Genomic DNA, 22,257 nt, shown 5'->3' on the forward strand with positions numbered 1-22,257 from the left:
CTGTCTGCTGACAGTCATCAACTCTTCTCTCTAGTTATCCTTGACCAGATGTACCCTGTAGAAACTCATAAGCATGACTAAGCATTTAACAGTCTAACTAGACATCCTATCTCCACTAAACATTTCTTATACATAAAGTATCTATCCAATATCTATCTGGCTAAAAATACCTAACAGTTCCTAAAATGGTTCCTGGACCTGTGGTAGAATCTCGTATCAATACTGCAAATACTGTATATAGAGTACTCTCTGGTACAATAACCACACATCAGACTGGCTGCTAGTATAATGCTGCTATTTATACATGTAATTTATGGTGAAACAACTGACACAATATAACTTTTGCCCCTGTTGTCCACCCCTAGCTCTACTGCTCTAAATGAATGATGTTAAACTACACGCACATGTATACAGACAGGACCTGTGGATCAATATTGAATATTTAACTTTTAATTTCAATGAATCATGTTAGTCGCCAAATCTTTAACCAGATTAGTACTGTGTACTGTTGTACTGCTGCTGTGCTGTGCTCGTGTAGTGTTTGTGTGCACTGTTGTGTATGACTGTGTTTGGCTGTGGGTATAATTTATTTTCAGAGATTGTCCACGAGGATATGAAGATGAGTTCAGATGGTGAAAGTGATCTGGCTTCATCTTCAGACGATGTTCAGAGTCCAGTTAGAGTCCGACTGAGGAACAAGAAGATCTCCACTGAGGTGCACACACATGCCCAAACACATGTACAGTACATACAGTAACACACACACTTTGAAACACAGAGACCTGATGTTTCAGGTGTTTCAGTCTGTGTGGTGAGTAGACGTAACATTGATATTTTGAGGTCTTTCTGGCGTCTCTGAGCAGCAGCTCGGTTGAGAAAGTTTGACTGAGTGAGGCAAAAAACCACATGTGATTTCAACAGACCTCAAGGTGAGAACACTAACCTCCATCACTCCCCACTTCCATCCACCAGTCCCCACCTCCACCAGACCCCACTTCCACCACTCCCCACTTCCATCCACCAGACCCCACCTCTACCAGACCCCACCTCCAGCACTCCCCACTTCCATCCACCAGACCCCACCTCTACCAGACCCCACTTCCATCCACCAGACCCCACGTCCACCATTCCCCACCTCCACCAGACCCCTCCTCTCGGTCCGAAATGAAGAAGCTTTTCAGATGCATCTTCAAGAAACTCAACCTGCGGATGTTTTTCTACTTGCCCTCGCCTTTGCTTACTTTCTTCGCTGATATTCTTGTTTTTTTCTGCTAAAATTTATGGACAGTGATTATTGGATACTTGGAAATTAATGGGATCTTAATTTTTTTCAGTGACACGGAAGGCGATGACTAGGGTTACCATTCACATTTGAACTGATACTGGTACCTGGAATTTGGTACCCAGTTGTGCATTTTTCTGAGCCATACTCTCTCTTGCTCCCATCTCAATTTCAATATTTAGTTATTTATTTATAACACTTTACAAACCACACTTGTAAAGTAAAACCCCTCTCTACCTCCCTCTCCCCTCCCAAAACCACCCGTCCAGCATGTCACAGTTTGTCCCTGATGCCAGAGCTGCCTTAGTTAATATCTGCCATTGTCTCAGACTACATCACTGAAATTGTCTGTGATGTAATCATCCCGTAAATAGTACTGTTGCTTCATACTAAAGTTTCAGACCTACATCTGATTTCTTTACTAAGTATCTGCCAGTACCGATTCTCATCCAGTACTTATATTTACCTACAGTAAATATTTATTAAATATCTGACATATTGAAACTGAAATTAATCTGGCACACTGTGTTCTTCAGGAGATCCCCCAATTACTGGATTGATATAAAAATAAATGATATATTATTGATATGAATAAAAGATGTTCTCAAACTTAATGACTAGTTGGTTAATTCAGATGAAATGAAACAGGATATGGTCACTGATCACCTGTCTGTTTTCTCTCTCTCTCTCACTATTGCCTTTCAGGACATTAATAAGCGTCTCTCGTTACCTGCCGACATTCGTCTTCCAGATGATTATCTGGAGAAGTGTAATGTGATTGGTCCAGCTCTGTTTGAGCAACCAATCAGCAGGAGACTGCGCAGAGTTTCCCTGGTACATCTACCTGCTTCTACTCAGTGTCTGTTGTATATCTGTTATACAGTTTGGTGATTTTTGTTGTATGTGTGTCTCACTACAGATTGTATTAATCGGCTGTTCTGTCTGTCTGCCTCTGTCTTTGTCTTTCTGTGTTTGCAGTCAGAGATTGGTTTTGGAAAACTGGAGACGTACATCAAACTGGACAAACTGGGAGAGGTGAGGACACCGCTGACTTTATCTGATGGACAATACATTTTGATACAGTAACAAATGCAGCTGAACATATGAGAAACACAAACTTCCACAGTGACCGTTGGTTCTTCTCAGCGAGGTCTGTTGGTGCCAATAACACCTGAGCTCTAACCCATGAACTTTTTTATCAGTAAGCAGGAGGTGAGACTGGTTTGTCCAGTTCACCACCACTGGCAATCGCGAGTGTCAGCAAATTGCCGGAATTGTGCGTGGTGAGGTCACACATAAAGTGACGTTATATGCTGATGACCTATTGCTTTACATCTCCGACCCTCAAACTTCCTTGCCCTCAGCTTTAACTCTGCTCAAGGACTTTGACAATTCTCGGGCTATAAACTTAATTTATATAAAAGTGAACTTTTCCCAGTCAACATGGTAGATGAGCAGTCACAATACGCTAACACACCTTTGAAGATAGTTAAAAACAAATTCACATATCTTGGTGTTTGCATCACCCGCCAATATAAACAGCTTTTAAAATATAATTTTGGTGTGCTCTTAGAGCGAACCAAGAAAGATCTTTTAAAGTGGTCACCTTTAAGATTATTACTTATTGGGCAAATTAATTCTATTAAGATGACAGTTCTCCCAAAATTTCTTTACCTTTCTCAGAGTTTACCTCTCTTCATTCCTTTGTCCTTTTTCAAATCCTTAGATTCTATCATTTCTACTTTTATCTGAAATGGCAAACGTCCTAGGTTGAGGAAAGTGCACCTTCAAAAGCCCAGGTGCGATGGTGGGATGTCTTTGCCCAATTTTAAATTTTACGATTGGGCAGCAAATATACGTAATACACTGTACTGGTGGCATTATCATTCGCAACCCTGTAAACCACCCTGGGTAGATATGGAGGTGCATGCTCATAATAAAATTTCTCTTTCGGCTCTTCTTGCATCTAGGCAGGACCTGGTCTCATGCTCTATTGCAAGTTGCCCAGTGGTGAAACATTCACTGCGGATCTGGACTCAATTTAGGAGATCGTTTGGGGGTCCGTCTCCCCTAAGCCCTATTTCTCACAATCACCTTTTTCTGCCTGCAATGCAGGACAACACTTTCAGGAACTGGTCTGATAAGGGGATAGCATGTTTTAAGGATCTATTTATAGACAACGTATTTGCATCCTTTGACCAGCTAACGTCACACTACGGGCTGGTTAAGTCAGATTTTTTTTAGAGTCTTGCAAATAAGAGACTACGTTAGATCTCTTCTGACTGACTTTCCTGTTTTACCCTCTGGGAATCCCTTGGACCTCTTCCTTTCCTGCAATGTGTTAATTAAAGGTTCAGTTTCAAAGCTGTATAACCTACTTCTGAATCAGTCACCCTCCCTTACACATAACATTAAGAGGGCCTGGGAGGTGGACCTTGGTGGTTCGATTTCACTCCCTCATTCAATTTAAAGTAGTGCACAGGGCCTATATTTCTAAGACTAAGCTAGCTCAAATGTTTCCAGGCACTAGTTGTTTGTGTAATAGATGTCAAGGAGCTGAAGGCACTTTACTTCACATGCTCTGGACTTGCCCTGATTTAGTACATTTCTGGTGGTCAATATTTGACTCACTATCTACGGTTCTTCAGCATAGATTAGAACCAGTCCCACAGGTGGCACTGTTTGGGGTTGCCCCAGAGGAACTGCAGCTGCCTCTATCAAAGTGTAAAATTATAGCCTTTTCCTTATTGCTGGCACATAGAGCTATCCTGTTAAAATGGAAGGAACCTCATCCCACCACACATGCTCAATGGATCAGAGAGACTATGTCCTGCCTTTATTTAGAAAAAATTAGGTTTTCATTAAGAGGGTCAGAGAAACAATTCTTTAAGGTGTGGCAGCCATTTCTTGATTTTGTAAACAGCCTTAGATAACTTGTATATGTTTTCATGGTATTGATGATGCATACTGTGGTATATGTTATCTAAAACTATGCTTGTATTTATGTGAGCTTCTCTATTTCTAAGACCTACATGTGCGTTTGTGTATTTGTTCATTGCTGTTTAATGTGAGCGCTACGCGGTTAGTTAATTGGATTGGTAGGGGTCAGGGGTTTGTCTTGTTGCTGTTCTGGCTTGAAAATCTGAAAATCAATAAAAATATAACACCAAAAAGGAAAGAAGAGGAAACAACAATAAAAAGAAAAACCAAATACAAGAAAACAACCATAAACTACTATCCCTTTAAAAGGCAGGCATACCAGTGTTTCCAGAGAGTTGAAGTAAATCGCATGTCACTGTATGCAACATTAGTCAACAATAAAATGATATTATTTTCAGAACATTTCAAGCGACAGATAAATTTATACAAGTTTCTTAAGGCAGCAGAAAATGTACTGATTCGTGATGACACAAACAATTTACTAGCATTCGTCCATCTAGGCCTTTTCAATAATAGCCTTAGGGTGTCATTATAAGCCACTGACAATTTCTGAAGACTGCCCTTTTTATAATTAGACCACGGATGGGCAGTGTACAAGGAAGTACAGTAAGCTTTAAACAAAGCCAATTTTACTCCAGCCGAACATGAACCAAATTCCCGTGCCAGTACATTAGCTTGTACATACAACATACGGTACTGCTGAAGAATATTAGGGAGTGCAATAGGTCTATAATTATCTGAGCTGCCCACCTTCCCTGCTTTATCCTTCACCACAGGAACTAAAAGTACTGACATCAAAGAGTCAGGCATAAACCCGTGCATAACAGAGGCAGTAAAGCATATGGCTAAAAGAGGGGACAACTTGAAACTAGCATACTTAAGATGTTCAGCAGAAATGTGGTCAACAAAGGATTCAACAAAATCAACCCCACTTACCGAGAAGGTTTCACTAGGGATAAGTTAAATAACTCACAATAGTGATGCCGCCAAAACTCAACTACCTTGTCAGGATCAGAAATTCCATCAATAGTATGGGGTAAGGAGGATCTATCGTTATTAATATATTTGACATCTTTCCAAAATGATTTCATATTGTTCCTTAGGAGTTTTTTCGCCATAAAGTCGGACCTCAACTAATGTTCATTTTTTGTGATGAATCATATAACATATTTATAATTTGCACTTGCATGCTTTTTAAACTCAAATATAGGCCCATATCTGGGTTTACCGGCAAGAGCCCAGGAAGTTGTAGCCTCCTGGGCTTTAGCCTTAAATTCGGCCACATAGGTGCTTCATCCAGGCATAAATTTGCACTTCACTTTAGTTTTGTGATAAGGCATACTTGCTTCCAACAGCACCCAGATAATATTAGAATACATAAAAGAAATATCTGCCTTGTGATTAACATCTGTGCAATTAGGATCTCTCTAATGGCCTCTCTAGATAACGTAATATCATGTAACAGCTTATCGGTGAGATTACGAAAGCAGGCAAGCTCCACAGGAGAAAGAGTGGACCAGTCCAAACCTTCATACTTATGGTTAGACTGAGTTAAAATGGGTATAGAATCAAGTCTCACGGTCATCTTTACAGGAATATGATCAGAAAAGGACATGTTGTATAGTATGTCTATATCTGCCAAAGTGGCATGTGCATCAGCTGTAGAAATGCAGTGGTCGAGCCATGATGTTGTATGCCAGGCCTCACTAATATATGTAAAGCTCTGACTAGGCAGGAACTTCGTACTACACAAAATCAAATTATTATCGGCACAAAAGTGCAGCATATGCTTTGCAAAAACAGAATTCTTATCTAATATATTTGCATTCAAATCATCCACAATATATATGCTTGTAAACTCGTCGCTGTGTATAAAAGAACTAATAAAAGCAAGCTTATTCAAATACTCCTCTTCATTTTGGTTGCATTCATAAGAGACACACACATTTAAAAACACAAGTTCCTTATTGCCCAATGTCAGGTATATTGCAATACACCAGTCCACATCAAGCCTAACCACACTAATCACTGAGTCCAACCTCTTAGACCACAAGATAGCCACGCCACCAGGAATTTGTCCACGTAGTAGACTCTCCAGCACCGAGGAAATTATCATCCAAGGAGTTGAGTACACATAAATCCTGCTTGGCAAGAAAGGTCTTTTGTAAACATAGAATGTCACATTGTTCCAGCAGCCCTTCAACGACAGTGCGGTGAGCTTAATCTGAAAGTTCACTGACCTGGAGCTGAGTAAGAGACTGACAGCATCTTTCATCTTTCTCTCTACCTGTTGTCTTTTTTCCACCTGCTTCTCACATGTCTCCCCCTCACTTCTCTGTTTGAAGGGGACCTATGCTACAGTGTATAAAGGTCGCAGTAAACTGACTGAAAACCTTGTGGCCCTGAAGGAAATTCGACTGGAACATGAAGAAGGAGCTCCGTGTACTGCCATCAGAGAAGGTACTAGAGTACTATTACAACTGTTTTAATGCTGCACTGCAGCATAAAAAAATCTGTTAGCCCATTTTCCCTCACTTGTAACTCTGTAAAACACAGTGTAACACTGTCAAACCTTAACAAGACTTTCCTGGGATGAAACAGACTTGACATGGAGCAAGATGCCATCGTTAACTAGCAATCCTGTCACAAAAAACAACTTTAAACAACGTAGAGACACACCCGAAACAGTTACTTCCTTTACAGTCAGTGCAGCTTTTACTCACGCTCTCAGGTATGTGAACCATGTAGCCATCTGGGCGTGTCTCCACAGGCTCTCTATCTTGCACGCACACACACACACACACACACACACTCACATACATGCTGTTTGTACCATAAATACAGCAGGGGATGCTCTTACAGAAGTAAATGTCAATAAAATAATTTGTGGAATTCAGTCACTCATTATCTGTTACATATGCAGGGATTAGTTGATAAAGGGGTGCAGTTTGGATTGCAAAATGTCGACTGTGTTATAAAAAGTTGTTATAAACAGATTATTTTAAGTTATAAATATGATTGATGATAGATTTTGTGAATTGCTAAAACACTAAACCTCATTCTTAGAACAAAACTGTTAACTGCTAAAACTCACTCTTTTTGTAAACCCATAAATAGTGTCCACCTGGTGAGAGACAGTTTTTAGATCTGATTCAACCTTTTTAGATTCTCACTCACCAAAGCACGCTGCACTGTGATGCACTTGTGATGCATAATGGCAACCACAAGTGGCAGAGGTCACGTACACTTAACAGCACAGCTGTCGTAGCTTCTACACCATAACTCAAAATTGTTAACACTTGTTACTAATGATGTGATGGAACCAAAACAATTGAACTCAGAGTGCACAGGCAGCATGAGTGAGTTGAAGATTAATACCAAGAATGGACTGAAATAATCTGAGAGGCAGATCAGGAAGAGTGTGCGTACATGGAGGAAGAGGAGGAAGACAAAGTCAGGGAGGACGATGCCTGGATGGAATCCTGTCTGTCCAATCCTGTCATTTACATTTTCTCTTTGCCCTTTGGCCTTTTGCAGTACTGTATTTTTACATGTGCTGAATCCATCAGTACTGTGTTGCTTGCAGTATTTGAAGTATGCAGTACTGTACCTAAACTGTTAGAGTTGTGAATTGATTGATTTATTTTTTGAAAACCAAATCCATTTACTTAATTATAAACAGTAAACATTCTTTTTCTAGAGCTACAGTATGTGCCCTGACCAATTCTGAGAAAAATGTGGAAGGTTTCAAGAAATGTCTTAGCAGTTGTGAAAAACTGTAACTGCCTTGAGTCACGACAGTCCTTAAACTGACAGTGAACAGTTACAGTCCATAAATATAGACACATGAGCCTCTTCTGTCTATTACAGCAATATGCCACCATGGCCGCCATGTTCCTGGGGCGAGGCTGCACCTCCCAGTGCATATATGTGTGTAGGGGCAGGGGGTCAACTTCCGGCGCCAAGAGCGATGGCGACCGTGGGTACTTGCGCTCCCTTGTGTTTGTTGTTTTTCTTTGTTTTCTTGGTTTTGTGCAGCTCATCCCGGGTTACTTTTACCAGAGAAGAAGTGTTAAATATCAGACAACTCACACCAAACTACCCTCCTTCAATTTTTGTGAATGAAGAATGCTGTATGGACATTCTGATCGGAAGCACAGCAGCAATATACGGGACCTGGAAAAAATGTCGGCAACGTGTGGCGCTTTGGTGCGGTTACGACAGAGGGGAACACGGACCTCACTCCCATCTATTCACCTGGCTGATCTCCGCTCTCTGGTCAACAAAATGGATGACATTCATCACACTTATCTCAACAGGTCACTGGAGCTGTGTGAAGTCCCCTCCTGCTTCAAACGTTCCACCATCATTCCAGTCCGCAAGAAATCCATCAGTGGACTGAACAACTACAGACCTGTCACCCTGACATCTGTAGTTATGAAGTCCTTTGAAAGACTGGTGTCAGCCCACCTGAAGGACATTGTTGACACCCTGCTGGAGCCCCTGCAGTTTGCCTACCGGGCAAACAGGTCAGTGGACAATGCAGTAAACATGGCACTGCATTACATCCTGCAACACCTCAACTCCCTAGGGACGTATGCACGGGCCCTCTTTGTGGACTTCAGCTCGGCATTTAACACCATCGAGGACCCCTACAGACGGGAGGATGAGCAGCTGGTCCTGTGGTGTAGCCGCAACAACCTGGAGCTGAACACGCTCAAAACAGTGGAGATGACAGTGGACTTCAGGAAAATCCCCCCCCTCCCCGTACTTGGCAGCACTGTATCAGCAGTAAAGTCCTACAAGTTCCTGGGCTCCACTATCTCCCAGGACCTGAAGTGGACGTCCAACATCAGGACCATCACCAAGAAGGCACAGCAGAGGATGTACTTCCTGCGCCAGCTCAGGAAGTTCGACCTGCCCCAGGAGCTGCTGATACAGTTCTACAGAGGAATCATCGAGTCTGTTCTCTGCTCATCCATGTACACTGCATGGGTCAAAAGGAGGGCGGAGAGGATCACTGCTGACCCCTCACACCCCGGACACAATCTGTTTGAACTCCTCCCCTCTGGACGGCGTTACAGGTCACTGTGCACCAAGACAACCAGGAACAGGAACAGTTTCTCCCCCCAGGCTGTTGCTCTGATGACCATATGATTGGACAGTAACCCTCAGTGCTTAACCTGACTTTAACTTCTTATATGCCAAAAATGCAGCCTGTTTGTATGTTTAGCTGCAACATCCTGGTTAAACATGAGACTTGGAGAAACCAACATCTGCTACCTAACCCAGATTCATGCTCAGAGAGAGAGGGCAGGCAAGTGGAGCAGTACAGGGCAAAAAGGTTTGGTTTTTGCAGTTAGCTAAAAAGAAAAAAAATCTGTTTCAAGTTTACTTTATTCAAGTCGAAGGTGGAAATGATGCAGTAAACAAGCTATTTTCAGTAAACAAACTGCAATTACCAAGCTACTTTCAAATAGGGTGGCACCTTCTGATTCTTCTGAGGGGCAGGGGGTCTGTCCACACTAAAATCATCTTGACTTGCTGAATTTACATCCAGTTGTCCAGCTGTTTGGTTTATTACAAACCCCCAGTTATGATACAGGATGTTTGGTAAAATAAAACATGCATTTTTTTCATATCAAAACAGCTCAACTTTTGCATATTGTAACAAAATATCTATATAATATAGAATTTACACTTCATAATTATTAAAAGTAATGATCCTGCCCCCCCCCCCCTTGCATTGTAAACATAATACATAATTACAACAAACATTAAAGTTAAAAGATTAAATCATATCTTGGCAGGCTACTGTTGCACTTAACCGTCCTGCATGTTCGTTTCTGAGGAAGAGTCAAAGTCAGAACAACCTTTAAGATATTTCTTACAATGTCAAGGAAAAGTAATTACAGAGAGCTCTGGGTTCCTCTCTATCTGAAGCCCTGATCCTAAACAGCAAAACCATTCAACTCATCTTCAGGACAAGGGGAATGCCTACCCTCCTGGAACCCAATCTTTTATACAATTTTTAAATGTGGAGTGTGGGTTGATCTGGTACCTCTTGTGCTGTTCCATTGGTCCTTTAGTCCATCCGTCCTCTCTGGTCCAGTCATCCAAGACAGCGCCCTAGAAAGGGGAAGAAATCCTATACTGCCTAAATTCCTACATACACACTCACTTCTTCCTTTGTTTCCAACTACCTGCTCCATCTTAGGCATTGCTTTCCGTTTCACTAATTAAAACTGTCCTGCCTTTGTGTGTGTGTGTGTGTGTGCATAATGTTCCTATCATTGAAGCTTTCTCCTCCGCAACCCTCCAGATCTAATCTCAGTCTCACTAACCTTGGAGTCCCAGTGAACTGCAACTCCCCTGGCTCCACTAGCCCAGTGGTGATAATAAATTCACTGTGGACTCTCTTAGCCAGAGTTGTAAATCTAATGAGATTCAGTAATTTAGTGGACAAGACCCCATAATGTTGAACAGTGCCTCAGTGACTAATACAGTAAATATTAATCAGTGGTTCAGTGAACACATAGGGTGATGTTTAACTAGGTAAACATAACTGTGACATATAAGTATGTAAACTTATGTATTCTAAAATAAAATCTTAACTATTCCTTTTCTAATATGATAGAATAGTCATATACAAACAACGTGAACACACAGGTTAAGTAAGCAACAATCATGGTGTCAATCTTCTACTAAATAAGTACTTAATTCAATCAAATGTTAGAAGTAATCCTAGAGTATAACTTTGTTAATAATTTTACCCAACACTACACACTTCTCTTTTAAATTACATTTCTAGTGAAATGTTCACATTTTCCTCTTTTATATTTTTTGTCACTTTATGTACAATATTTATATACAGAATGTTTTGGAAGGGTTGTGCAGAGTTGCAGTTTAACACAAATATTGTAATAAACCAGTCTTACAGTCGTGTGCATCTGCATCACGAAATGACTTAGAGGTGCATTTATAGCCCATAGAAACAATTTGCCAGTGACACAAACTGCACACATGGTCCAGAAACATAACAGCTCACGGGGCCACTAACTTCCTTTAAACATGCTGTCTGTCCAGTCCTGTCAGACTTCTAGTGACAGCTGCAGACAGCTGAGCAGTCACTGGGCTCAGCGTCCTCTCTCCTCAACGCTATTGCCCATGTTTTAATTTGACGTTTCTGGAACCTCTATACACGTTACATAATTCTGTGTGCTTTTATAGCTAACATTTCAGTACAGACATAGGTTACAAGGTGTCGTGTTAGCGTCATGAAACAGTTTAATGTAGACAGTTTACTTAACACAATAACTGATACAGTGATATGTCTGATTAATAAATATAATTTCCAGTAGATTTCTGGTGTATTACTTTTTAAAAAAATACTAATAATTTTTCTTCATCAGATCATTAGCTAGCTTAACTTAGTGTCAACAGTGTAATTATATTGGCTTAAAAGAAGGATGAGTAAACCTAGTTATTAATGCATAAGATTTATCACATTTGTTAAAGTAAAATATTTAACGATAACATCTTACATATGAAATGTCATGTTGTTAGGCATTTATTTTACAACATTACAGATTACAACATCCAAATGCAGCACAACAGTGTGGCTTTTTCTACTTATTACATCTGGCCAGAACAGCCAAACGCCCCTGGCAAGGTGGCAGTGGGCGAGACGCATCTCAGAAGACTCACCGTGGCATCTAATGTATATGTACACTCACTGGCCACTTTATTAGGTACGCCTGTACAATTGCATGCAATTCAATACATTATACATTAAAACCTTGTCATTGCAACACGTATAATGAAATTTAAAAGCCATCCTAACAGTGCTTCACCCATCCAATCACATAAGCCCTAACTATCAATAAATAAATAAATAAAGTAAACAAGTTAAAAACCCACACAACATATACACATACAATGTTACAATAACCCCTCAATGCATAATGGCACGTATTCCTTGTTGCCTATTCGGCATTTAATGCTCTTATTGCAGTTGGGTAAAGGCTATTTTTAAATCTTTGTCCTTATTTTAATTGATCTGTATCGTCTTCCTGACGGCAGCAGTTCAAACAAAGAATGACGAGGGTTGAGATGCAATGCAAAGCAAGCAAAATTTTATTTATATAGCACTTTTCAAAACACCAAGACTACATTCACACTGCAGGTCTTAATGCTCAGATCGGATTTTTTGCCGAAATCCGATTTTTTTGCGCTGTTGTTGACACTGCCATTTAAATGCGACTGCCATCTGTCTTGTGTGAACGGTATACGGCCCTGAGGTGATCCGCATGCGCAGAAGAGGATGTGACGTCAAACGCAGCGTACTGTGTTTGCGGAAATAAAAATGGATGCGGCTCATAATAGCATGTCCGTAGCGATGTACCAGTTAATGTGCAATCGAAATAAAGAAATAATAAAAAGAAGGAGAGCACAAATATTGCTTATGGCCTCGCCTCTAGTGCAGAATTGTGACATCTGTTGCATTTCAGTGACATAAAAATTGCATGAAATGCGACATGGCTGTTCAGACTGAAGTCGCATTGCAAAACATCGGATATGTATCTGATTTAGGACCACATATGAAAGTGGCCTGGGCCTGATTTGAAAAAATCGGATTTGTGCTGTTCACACTGTCATAAGGAAATTGAATATGGGTCACATTTGGGCAAAAAGATCGGATTTGAGCCACTTCAGCCTGCAGTGTGAACATAGTCCAAGTTGCACAATGCTTCACAATAACGACATTAAAATCAAAAAATAATTAAAATAAATAACATCATTAAAATACTTACTTCAGCCTGCAGTGTGAACATAGTCCAAGTTGCACAATGCTTCACAATAACGACATTAAAATCAAAAAATAATTAAAATAAATAACATCATTAAAATACTTACTTCAGCCTGCAGTGTGAACGTAGTCCAAGTTGCACAATGCTTCACAATAATGACATTAAAATAAAAAAATAATTAAAATAAATAACATCATTAAAATACTTACTTCAGATAACTTCAAATAAGGCCGAGGTGGTGGCGTGGCAGCGATCTTTGACTTAAGTCTATTAATCAACCCTAGACCTAAACATAGTTATAACTCATTTGAAAGTCTCACTCTAAGTCTCTCACACCCAAACTGGAAAACTCAAAAACCTGTTCTGTTTGTTATTGTATACCGTCCACCTGCTCCTTATTCAGAGTTTTTAAGTGAATTCTCAGACTTTCTGTCTGATTTAGTGCTTAGTACAGATAAAATAATCATAGTAGGTGACTTTAATATTCATGTAGATGCTGACAATGACAGCCTCAACAATGCATTCTGTTCATTATTAATCTCAGTTGGCTTCTCTCAAACTGTAAATAAACCCACTCACTGTTTTAATCACACTCTTGATCTTGTTCTGACATATGGCATCGAAACTGAACACTTAATAGTTTTTCCCCATAACCCTCTTCTGTCTGACCATTTTCTAATAACTTTTGAATTTCCATTAATGGATTATACTCTATGTGGGAAACAATTCCACTACAGCAGATGTCTATCTGGCAATGCTGTTACCAAGTTTAAGGAAATAATTCCATCTTTATCTACTTCAGTGCCGTTTGCCAACACAGTGGAAGGAGGCCACCTTAACTTTACTCCCACACAAATCGATAATCTTGTTGATAGTACTGCAGCCTTCCTGCGTAATACACTTATACCATTGCCCCTCTGAAAAGGAAGGCAGTGAAACAGAGAAGGCTAGCCCCATGGTACAGCTCGCAGCTCCGCTCCCTAAAGCAGGCATCACGAAAAATGGAAAGGAGGTGGCACTCCACTAAGTCAGAAGAGTTTTTCATAGCCTGGAAAGATAGTTTAATAACATATAAGAAAGCCCTTCATAGTGCCAGAACCACATTTTATTCATCACTGATTGAGGAAAATAAGAACAACCCCAGGTTTCTTTTCAGCACTGTAGCCAGGCTGACAAAGAGCCACAGTGCTGTTGAGCTTAACATTCCCTTAGATCTCAGCAGCAATGACTTCATGAGCTTCTTTACAAATAAAATCACAACTATTAGAGAAAAAAACTGGTTGGACCACTCCCACAGCTCTCACAGATGTGCCATCTACTACAATGGCTTTAGAAACATCTGTAAGACCTCATTTATACTTAGACTGCTTCTCTCCAATAGATCTCTCTGAGTTGACCTCAACAATTGCTTCATCTAAATCATCAACATGTCTCCTGGACCCCATCCCGAAAAGGCTGCTCAAAGACGTCTTTGCCCTAATCAACACATCCATACTAGATCTGATTAACCTCTCTCTATTAACAAGTTATGTTCCACAGGCTTTTAAACTTGCAGTAATTAAACCTCTACTCAAAAAGCCTACTCTTGACCCAGGTGTCCTAGCTAATTATAGACCAATATCCAATCTCCCATTTATTTCCAAAATCCTTGAAAAAAGCTGTTGCAAAGCAGTTATGTGACCACTTGCACAAGAATGATTTGTTTGAGGATTTTCAGTCAGGATTTAGAGTCCATCATAGTACAGAAACCGCATTGGTGAAAGTCACCAATGAAATGTCCACACAAGAAAGGTGTTCCATCAGGGGTTGGTTCGCACAAGTATATAAAGACAAACACACACGCACACACCACATGTCAGGAATCGGCGCGTTATGCTGCCAAAAATGTTGAGGGTGAACTCAATTAAAAGGCCAGACAAGGAAATGTAAAACAAAACCGTCTCTTTAATAAGAGAACTAACGCTAAACAAAACCATACAAGACACGGTGAAACACAAAAATCACAGGTCGGTATAAACAGTCCGAGATCAGAGCCAGCAAACACATACAGCAGAGGAATCCAAATACGTAGTCCAAAGGGAAGTCCGATAATTATACACAGTGACAGTCTGAAGCAAGAGGGCAAGGCAGAACAGAATAGTCAGAGGAACAAGCCGAGTCAAAAACACATCACAGCATCTTACTGCAGAGACTTGAACATGTTATTGGGATTAAAGGAACTGCGCTAAGTTGGTTCAAATCTTATTTATCAGAAAGATTTCAATTTGTTCATGTTAATGACGAATGTTCCACACAAACTGAAGTTAGTCACGGCGTTCCACAGGGCTCTGTGTTAGGTCCAATTCTCTTCACTTTATACATGCTCCCTTTAGGTAATATTATCAGGAAGCACAACATAAATTTCCATTGCTATGCAGATGATACTCAGTTATATTTATCTATGAAACCAAATGAATCAGATCAGGTGGTCAAACTTCAAGCATGTCTTAAAGACATAAAGGCCTGGATGACCTGTAACTTCTTACTTCTAAACTCTGACAGAACTGACGTTATTGTGCTTGGGCCTGAAAACCTTAGAAATCTGCTGTCTAATCATATAGTTACTTTAGATGACATAGCTCTTGCCTCCAGTACTACTGTGAGGAACCTTGGAGTCATCTTTGATCAGAATATGTCCTTTAAATCACATATAAGCCAAGTCTCTAGATCTGCCTTCTTTCACCTGCGCAATATTGCAAAAATTAGGAGCATCCTGTCTCAAAGTGATGCTGAAAAACTGGTCCATGCATTTGTTACTTCCAGGCTGGACTACTGTAACTCTTTACTATCAGGATGTCCCAATAATTCCCTAAAAAGCCTCCCGTTAATCCAAAATGCTGCAGCCAGAGTACTGACAGGAACTAGCAAGAGAGATCATATCTCTCTCATATTAGTTTCTCTCCACTGGCTCCCTGTAAAATTCAGAATAGAATTTAAAATCCTTCTCCTAACATACAAAGCCCTTAATGACAAGGCTCCATCGTATCTTAAAGACCTCATAGAGCTTCATCACAACAAAGCACTTTGCTCTCAGGTTTACTTGTGGTTCCTAGAGTCCACAGAAGCAGAATGGGAGGCAGAGCCTTTAGCTATCAAGCTCCTCTCCTATGGAACCAACTCCCAGTCTCAGTTCAGGAGGCAGACACCCTCTCTACCTTTAAGATTAGACTTAAGACGTTCCTTTTTGATAAAGCTTATAGTTAGTGCTGGATCAGGTGACCCTGAGCCTTCCCTTAGTTATGCTGCTATAGGCCTAGGCTGCTGGGGGGCCCCATGATGCTCTGAGTTTCTCTCCCCTCCCCTCCCCTCCCCTCTCCTCCCCTCTCCTCTTCTTTCCTCTCTCCATATGCTTCTATATGCCACCATTACACATCACTAACTTTGTGTCTCCTCTCTCCCGTAGTGTGTGCTCTGTCTCTCCCGTAACGTGTCTTCTCTCTCTCTCTCCTGTAGTGTGTCCTCTCTCTTTCTCTCTCTCCCTGTACCTTTCTGCAGGTTGCCCTGGCCCTGGAGCTCTACATCTCTGATGAGCAGTCACCAGCCAAATCAACCTGACCAGTGTTCAATTGTTTGTTGTGTCCTGTTGCTTTTCTTCTTTTGTCTCTCCTCTATCCACTCACCCCAACCGGTCGAGGCAGAAGGCCACCCACCAAGAGCCGGGGTCTGTCGGAGGTTTCTTCCGTTAAAGGGAGTTTTTCCTCCCCACTGTCGCCAAGTGGTGCTCAAGGGGGATTTGTTGGGTTTTCCCTATGTAATAATAGTGATAACAGTAAGGTCTAGACCTTATTTTGTAAAGTGTCCTGAGATGAATTTTGTTGTGATTTGGCGCTATACAAATAAAATTTGATTTGATTTGATTCAAATGACTGTGCAAATAATTAGGTCTTAAGACGAGATCTAAAATACTTCGATTGCGAGAGGATTTAACATCCATAGGGAATGTTGTTTTGGAGCTTAGGAACCCCCATTGTAAACATCCTGTCTCCACAGGATTTCAGTCTGGATCTGGGAATGTTAAGTAGCTCATTAGCAGATCTTAGCATTCTTTTAGGATTATAAACTTGTATGAGCTCAGAGATACAGTATAAGGTGGTGCAAGATCATGCAGTGCTTTAAAAACAAACAGTAAGATCTTTAAAATGACTCTGACAGACAGGAAGCCAGTGGAGTGCAAAAAAAAAAAAAAACATGTTATATGCTCACGTTTCTGCGTATTTAAGAGGCGAGCAGCCGCGTTCTGAACAGATTGGAGATGGGCTAGGGATCTACAGAAAATCCCAGCATACAAGGCGTTACAGTAATCAAGATGAGAGCTGATATAAGCATGAATAGCAACATCTCTACCGTAACATTTGTGTTTAAGCTCAAAATGTTTGTTTTTGTTGAAATTGTAATAATATGTTTATTATTGAGGTCATAGTTAAAGGTGGTGTACTGGACTATATTATATTCAGAGGTGTGTCTGTATTTTTGTCCTCCCCTGCTCCATACATGAGAAGGCCAGAATATTAGTATCTCATTATAGTGAGATAGTCGTTGCCAAAAATATTGACATCCCTGCATTTCCATCAGATAATCACCACTTCTCTCAAAAAATTCTTTGCTATTCTCATTTTTTTTCCTGTTGTTTGCATTGGAACAGTACAAAAAAGCAGAGAAAAAAGCCAAATCTGATTCAGTCAACAAATAACTCCACAGGAGCTCTATGGGATTTATATCTGGACTCATTGCGGGCCACATCAGAACTCTCCAGTACATTGTCTGAAACCATTTCTGGTGCCGTTTGAGTTCTGCTTTGGGTCATTGTCCCAAAGCAGATAAAGTGCAATGCTGAGTGGAATTAAAAGACATAAATTAAAAGCAGCAGAAAAAGTTTTAAAAGTGCTCTGGTTGGGGCAGATCTCAGTTCTAATTAATGTGTGTACTTTCCCCTCAGTGTCTCTGTTGAAGGATTTGAAACACGCCAACATCGTCACGCTTCATGACATCATCCACACGCAAAAGTCCCTCACACTGGTGTTTGAGTATCTGGTGAGATACATGCACACAAGCACACTTTACTGCACACAGTTCTTTTTACTAAGTGTGTTGAACCTTTAGAGATGGGTTCAGGTTTTGGTGAGGGTTAGGGGCTAAGGGTTGTTTTATTTTTGTGAGGGCCTTGAGAAAGGCCAATGTGTGTCTTTATACGTTTTGTGTTTCAGGACAAAGATCTGAAACAGTACTTGGACGACTGTGGAAACCTGATCCATGTTCACAACGTCAAAGTAAGAAAACGATTCCTGTCGCTACACTTATACAGCTGATTGTCAGTGTTTCTGCTGCTTTACACACGTTTACATTTTGAAAATGTAATGACTGATGTTACAACATTGATGCTGATATAACTGCACATAACACTTGACCACCGTAAATAACTGGGTATAGGTAAAATAATGCGTTCTGTGAGCTCAGTGGCGAAGGGTGTGATGTGATTGAAGTGATACATCTGTCACTCACCTGCAGAACAGCAGTCCAGCAACCGTCACTGGATTCTAAGTGTTTTGCATTTGACAGTTTTTGAAATCTGTTGTTTGTCACTCAGTCTAATTTCACTGTGGACATTGGGAGCTACAAGGGGTAAATCAAATCAGTGACTCAATAAAAAGATTTTCAGCTAGTAGCCTGCCACATCTGAGCTGCAGGTCTGATACACCTGGCAGGATGCTGAATCTGAAAAGATGACTTCAGGGGAAGAAAGCTTCTCAGTCTTTGACATATTTAAAAGAAGTCTGTTCAGTGAGTACAATGTTTAATTCTATTTTTGTTTTTAACTGGACTTAACAGTTCTGGACTGGCTCTATTCTGTCTGAACCTGCTTGACAACAATCCTTTGTACTGGGTTTTCTCTCCTCAGCTCTTTGTATTCCACTTTATCTGTGATCGTCCGTATTACCTGTCCGTTTTCTTTAGTAATTGTTTTATTTTTTCTTTGCTTAGCTCTTTCTTTTCCAGTTGCTTCGAGGTTTGTCTTACTGCCACTGCAGAAAAGTTCTTCATCGAGACCTGAAACCCCAAAACCTGTTGATCAACGAGCGAGGAGAGCTCAAATTGGCAGACTTTGGTAAGTTGGTCTGTGCTGCTGGTTTAATCAGACACATGTTAACACAGATCATATGTGTGAACATATAATGCACGTTAACATGGACAGCATGTGTACTTATTAATAATGGTCTCGGCTGCATTCTTTTCTTTATTGAGTAATTCTGGCAGCTTTACCACAAACCACAGACGCGAGTTTAATCATCCTAATGAGACATAAATCAAAAGTATTGTGCTCCTGAAGATTAATCCTGTACGACACTAGGGACACAGTCCAGGTGCTCATCCAGGACTTGTCATCTCCCACCTGGACTACTGCACCTCCCTCCTTACTGGAGTCCCCAAGTCTGCCTCCAGACTTCTGAAGCTAGTCCCCAGACCACTGACACTTGTCCTCAGACCTCTGCAGCTGGAAGTGGAAAACACAACAGCCTAGTCACTGCTGATCTTCCACCATAGGCTGAAAACCACTTTTACACTACATCTCATTTTCAGGCTTAAAAAAATACAAAAAACAAAACTAAAAATACAGCAGTAGTCTCATTGTGATTTGTGTTTATTCACTCAGTTGTAAACACAGCGGTTATGTCACTGAGGTGTTGTGTGTGTTTTAGGTTTGGCTCGAGCGAAGTCAATCCCTACAAAGACATACTCTAATGAGGTGGTGACGCTGTGGTATCGACCCCCAGACATTCTGCTGGGCAGCACCGACTATTCCACTCACATCGACATGTGGTTAGTACTGCTGTAGTATAGTGTGGGGCGGCTGTGGCTCAGGAAGTAGAGCGGGTTGTTTCCTAACCAGAGGATTAGCGGTTAGGACACCATGAGTTATTAATAAACACACACACACCACCTCCTTTTACCTTCCCTGAAGCAGCAGTGCAATCACTTCGATGTACAGAATGTGTTTGTAGATGAATCGCTGAGTCTGGAACTCTGTCAGAAAGCCAAGTCTCTGTGAGAACTAGAGCACAGCATTCTCTGATTTCCCCTTGTGTTGTAATCCTAGCCCTTAGCTCGTCCAGTTTGTTTTCCAGAGACTGTACGTTAGTAAGGAAGAGGCTGGGTAATGGCGGTAGAGTAGCATGAGCTTTTAGCCTAGCATGGAGTCCTCCTCGCCTGCCCCGTTTGCGTCTCCGTCTCCGGGTTGCTCTCCTGATTTCAGCCTGCTCGCTTGTGCCTGGTGCTCCGGGGGCGATGGTGGCTTTCCTTGCCATTGTTGTTATTGTCGCCGGAGCTGGAGCGGACGATGGGTTGTAGCTCTGGTAGTATGAAACCAGTAAATTCCCAGTGGCTTTGTGAGTTGGTGATATCCAGCGATGCCTGTATGTTGTATGTAAGCAGTGCATGACATTTGTGCACTGCAGAAAAATCAAAAAACACACAAAAAAGAAGAAAACGAAGAAAAAGCCGGCATTCAAGAGTGGAACGTGCAAACACATTTGTCTCAGTGGGCGCCATGTTGTAGTATATTGTTGTTATATTGTAGTAGTTATATTGTAGTACTATGCTGCCATGATGTTATATTGTGTGTATATGTATGTATATATATAAAAAAAAAATAGTTATATTGTAGTACTACTACAAACATTGACCGCGATGCTGTGACCAGCTGACAGCAATTTCTATTCTTTGTTGTTCTGATGAGACTCATGCTCAGCTGACCTGTCTGTCTCTCGGTAGGGGTGTTGGGTGTATCTTCTATGAGATGGCAACAGGTCGTCCGCTGTTTCCTGGCTCCACTGTTGAGGAGGAGCTACACTTCATCTTCAAACTGCTGGGTGAGAGCCAATCAACTTCTGTTTCATCATCACTGACAGCCAATCAGCTTCTGTTATTTTTATTCACAAAAATTCTTTTATGCATTTGTGTATACTTTATGTAATATATTGTGTGTATTTTGTGTGCAGGTACTCCCACAGAGCAGAGCTGGCCTGGGATCAGTTCCAATGAGGAGTTTGTAACATACAACTACCCTCAATACAGAGCAGACACACTGAGTAACCACACTCCCAGGTACACAATACTACATACAGGTACACAACTACCCTCTGGCACACAACAGTACTACACTCAGGTACCAATGAGCTTCTGACTCTGAGAACTCACCTCTGCGATGCAGGATTTGAAGATGTTTCCAAACTTAACCCCGGGGGGAGTCGAAGACCTCACAGGCAGGGTCCTCCCTCAGGTATTCCCAGTTTACTGTCTTGACCTGTTTAGGTTTGCCTGGTCTATCTAAGCAGGCTCCACTTGATCCAACTCACCACCAGGTGGTGATCAGCTGACAGCTCTGCTGGGCCCTCAAAGACTTACAACCACATATCTGAGTATATGTCTTTTGTTGGGATTGCTGACCTTTGATATCATGTGTTCAGGTACACAAATGAACCACATCACACTCCAGCATGATGATTCCTTTAGACAAACCATAATGGGAACAGAGGGCCAATAAAAAAAACCCTCATTGTCAGATTACACCAGTTGTTCTCAGTCACCCGCTCAAGGTGTTTCACTTGCATAAAACAGTGCGTGCAAATATGAAAAGTTATTTGTGGCGCACAGGTCCGACTGACTTCGAATTCCTTGGGCTCTTGGTTTATAAGGGCAGGGAGCTTTTCATCAGTACTCAAAAGAGACCAGTGAGTGAGGTTAGTGGATCAGAAAATACAGTGCCTCTGGAGCAAATTCTCCTCTAGTGCTGGTGGGCGGGGCTCAGCTCCTTCACACTCTGAGCAGACGGTGTCTGAGCGTGAGCCCGGGTGAAGTGAGAAATTAATCAAGGTGACAGCACTTAAGCTCATTATTGTACATGCAACGAACCCTCCACAAGTTAAATAGCAAATGCAGGCTATTTATCAAAACAGCTGTAAACCTGGAGAGAAGTAATACTTTCAGCTTTGCCAGCAGTCTGTCATCCACTGCCATCATGTGATAACTATGATCTTGTAATAGCTAATAGCTAACTGTTTAGATGTGAACAGAGCAGCAGAGCAGAGTCCTGCCCTGGGTTGGGTTACCCACAAAAAATGGTGTGCAATGGGAAGAAAATGTTTATATTAATTCACTTTTCAGTATGTTTGTATTATTTCACGAGTATGA

General features: G+C 41.1%; 1 protein-coding gene across 4 annotated transcripts in view; it reads left to right on the top strand.

The window, feature by feature from the left end:
* Nucleotides 1-22,257, top strand: part of cdk16 (cyclin dependent kinase 16) — a 35,657-nt gene that overhangs the window by 4,523 nt on the left and 8,877 nt on the right. For 2 of the 4 annotated variants that reach the window (XR_002276009.1, XM_020613738.1), the window contains exons 4-13: nt 597-715; nt 1,988-2,116; nt 2,261-2,317; nt 6,568-6,682; nt 18,008-18,102; nt 18,276-18,338; nt 19,051-19,174; nt 19,767-19,887; nt 20,839-20,936; nt 21,066-21,171. Coding sequence is in view for 1 of the 4 variants with exons in the window: in XM_020613738.1 (XP_020469394.1) it covers nt 597-715; nt 1,988-2,116; nt 2,261-2,317; nt 6,568-6,682; nt 18,008-18,102; nt 18,276-18,338; nt 19,051-19,174; nt 19,767-19,887; nt 20,839-20,936; nt 21,066-21,171 (1,027 nt within the window). In the remaining 3 variants the exon portion in view is untranslated. Of the gene's footprint in view, nt 1-596; nt 716-1,987; nt 2,117-2,260; nt 2,318-6,567; nt 6,683-18,007; nt 18,103-18,275; nt 18,339-19,050; nt 19,175-19,766; nt 19,888-20,838; nt 20,937-21,065; nt 21,192-21,277; nt 21,347-22,257 lie in introns of all 4 variants that reach the window. The other 2 variants (XR_002276010.1, XR_002276011.1) reach the window with 2 other exon arrangements.

The sequence above is a fragment of the Monopterus albus genome, unplaced genomic scaffold (genome assembly GCF_001952655.1).
Source record: "Monopterus albus unplaced genomic scaffold, M_albus_1.0 scaffold138.1, whole genome shotgun sequence".
In the NCBI taxonomy this organism is placed as follows: domain Eukaryota; kingdom Metazoa; phylum Chordata; class Actinopteri; order Synbranchiformes; family Synbranchidae; genus Monopterus; species Monopterus albus.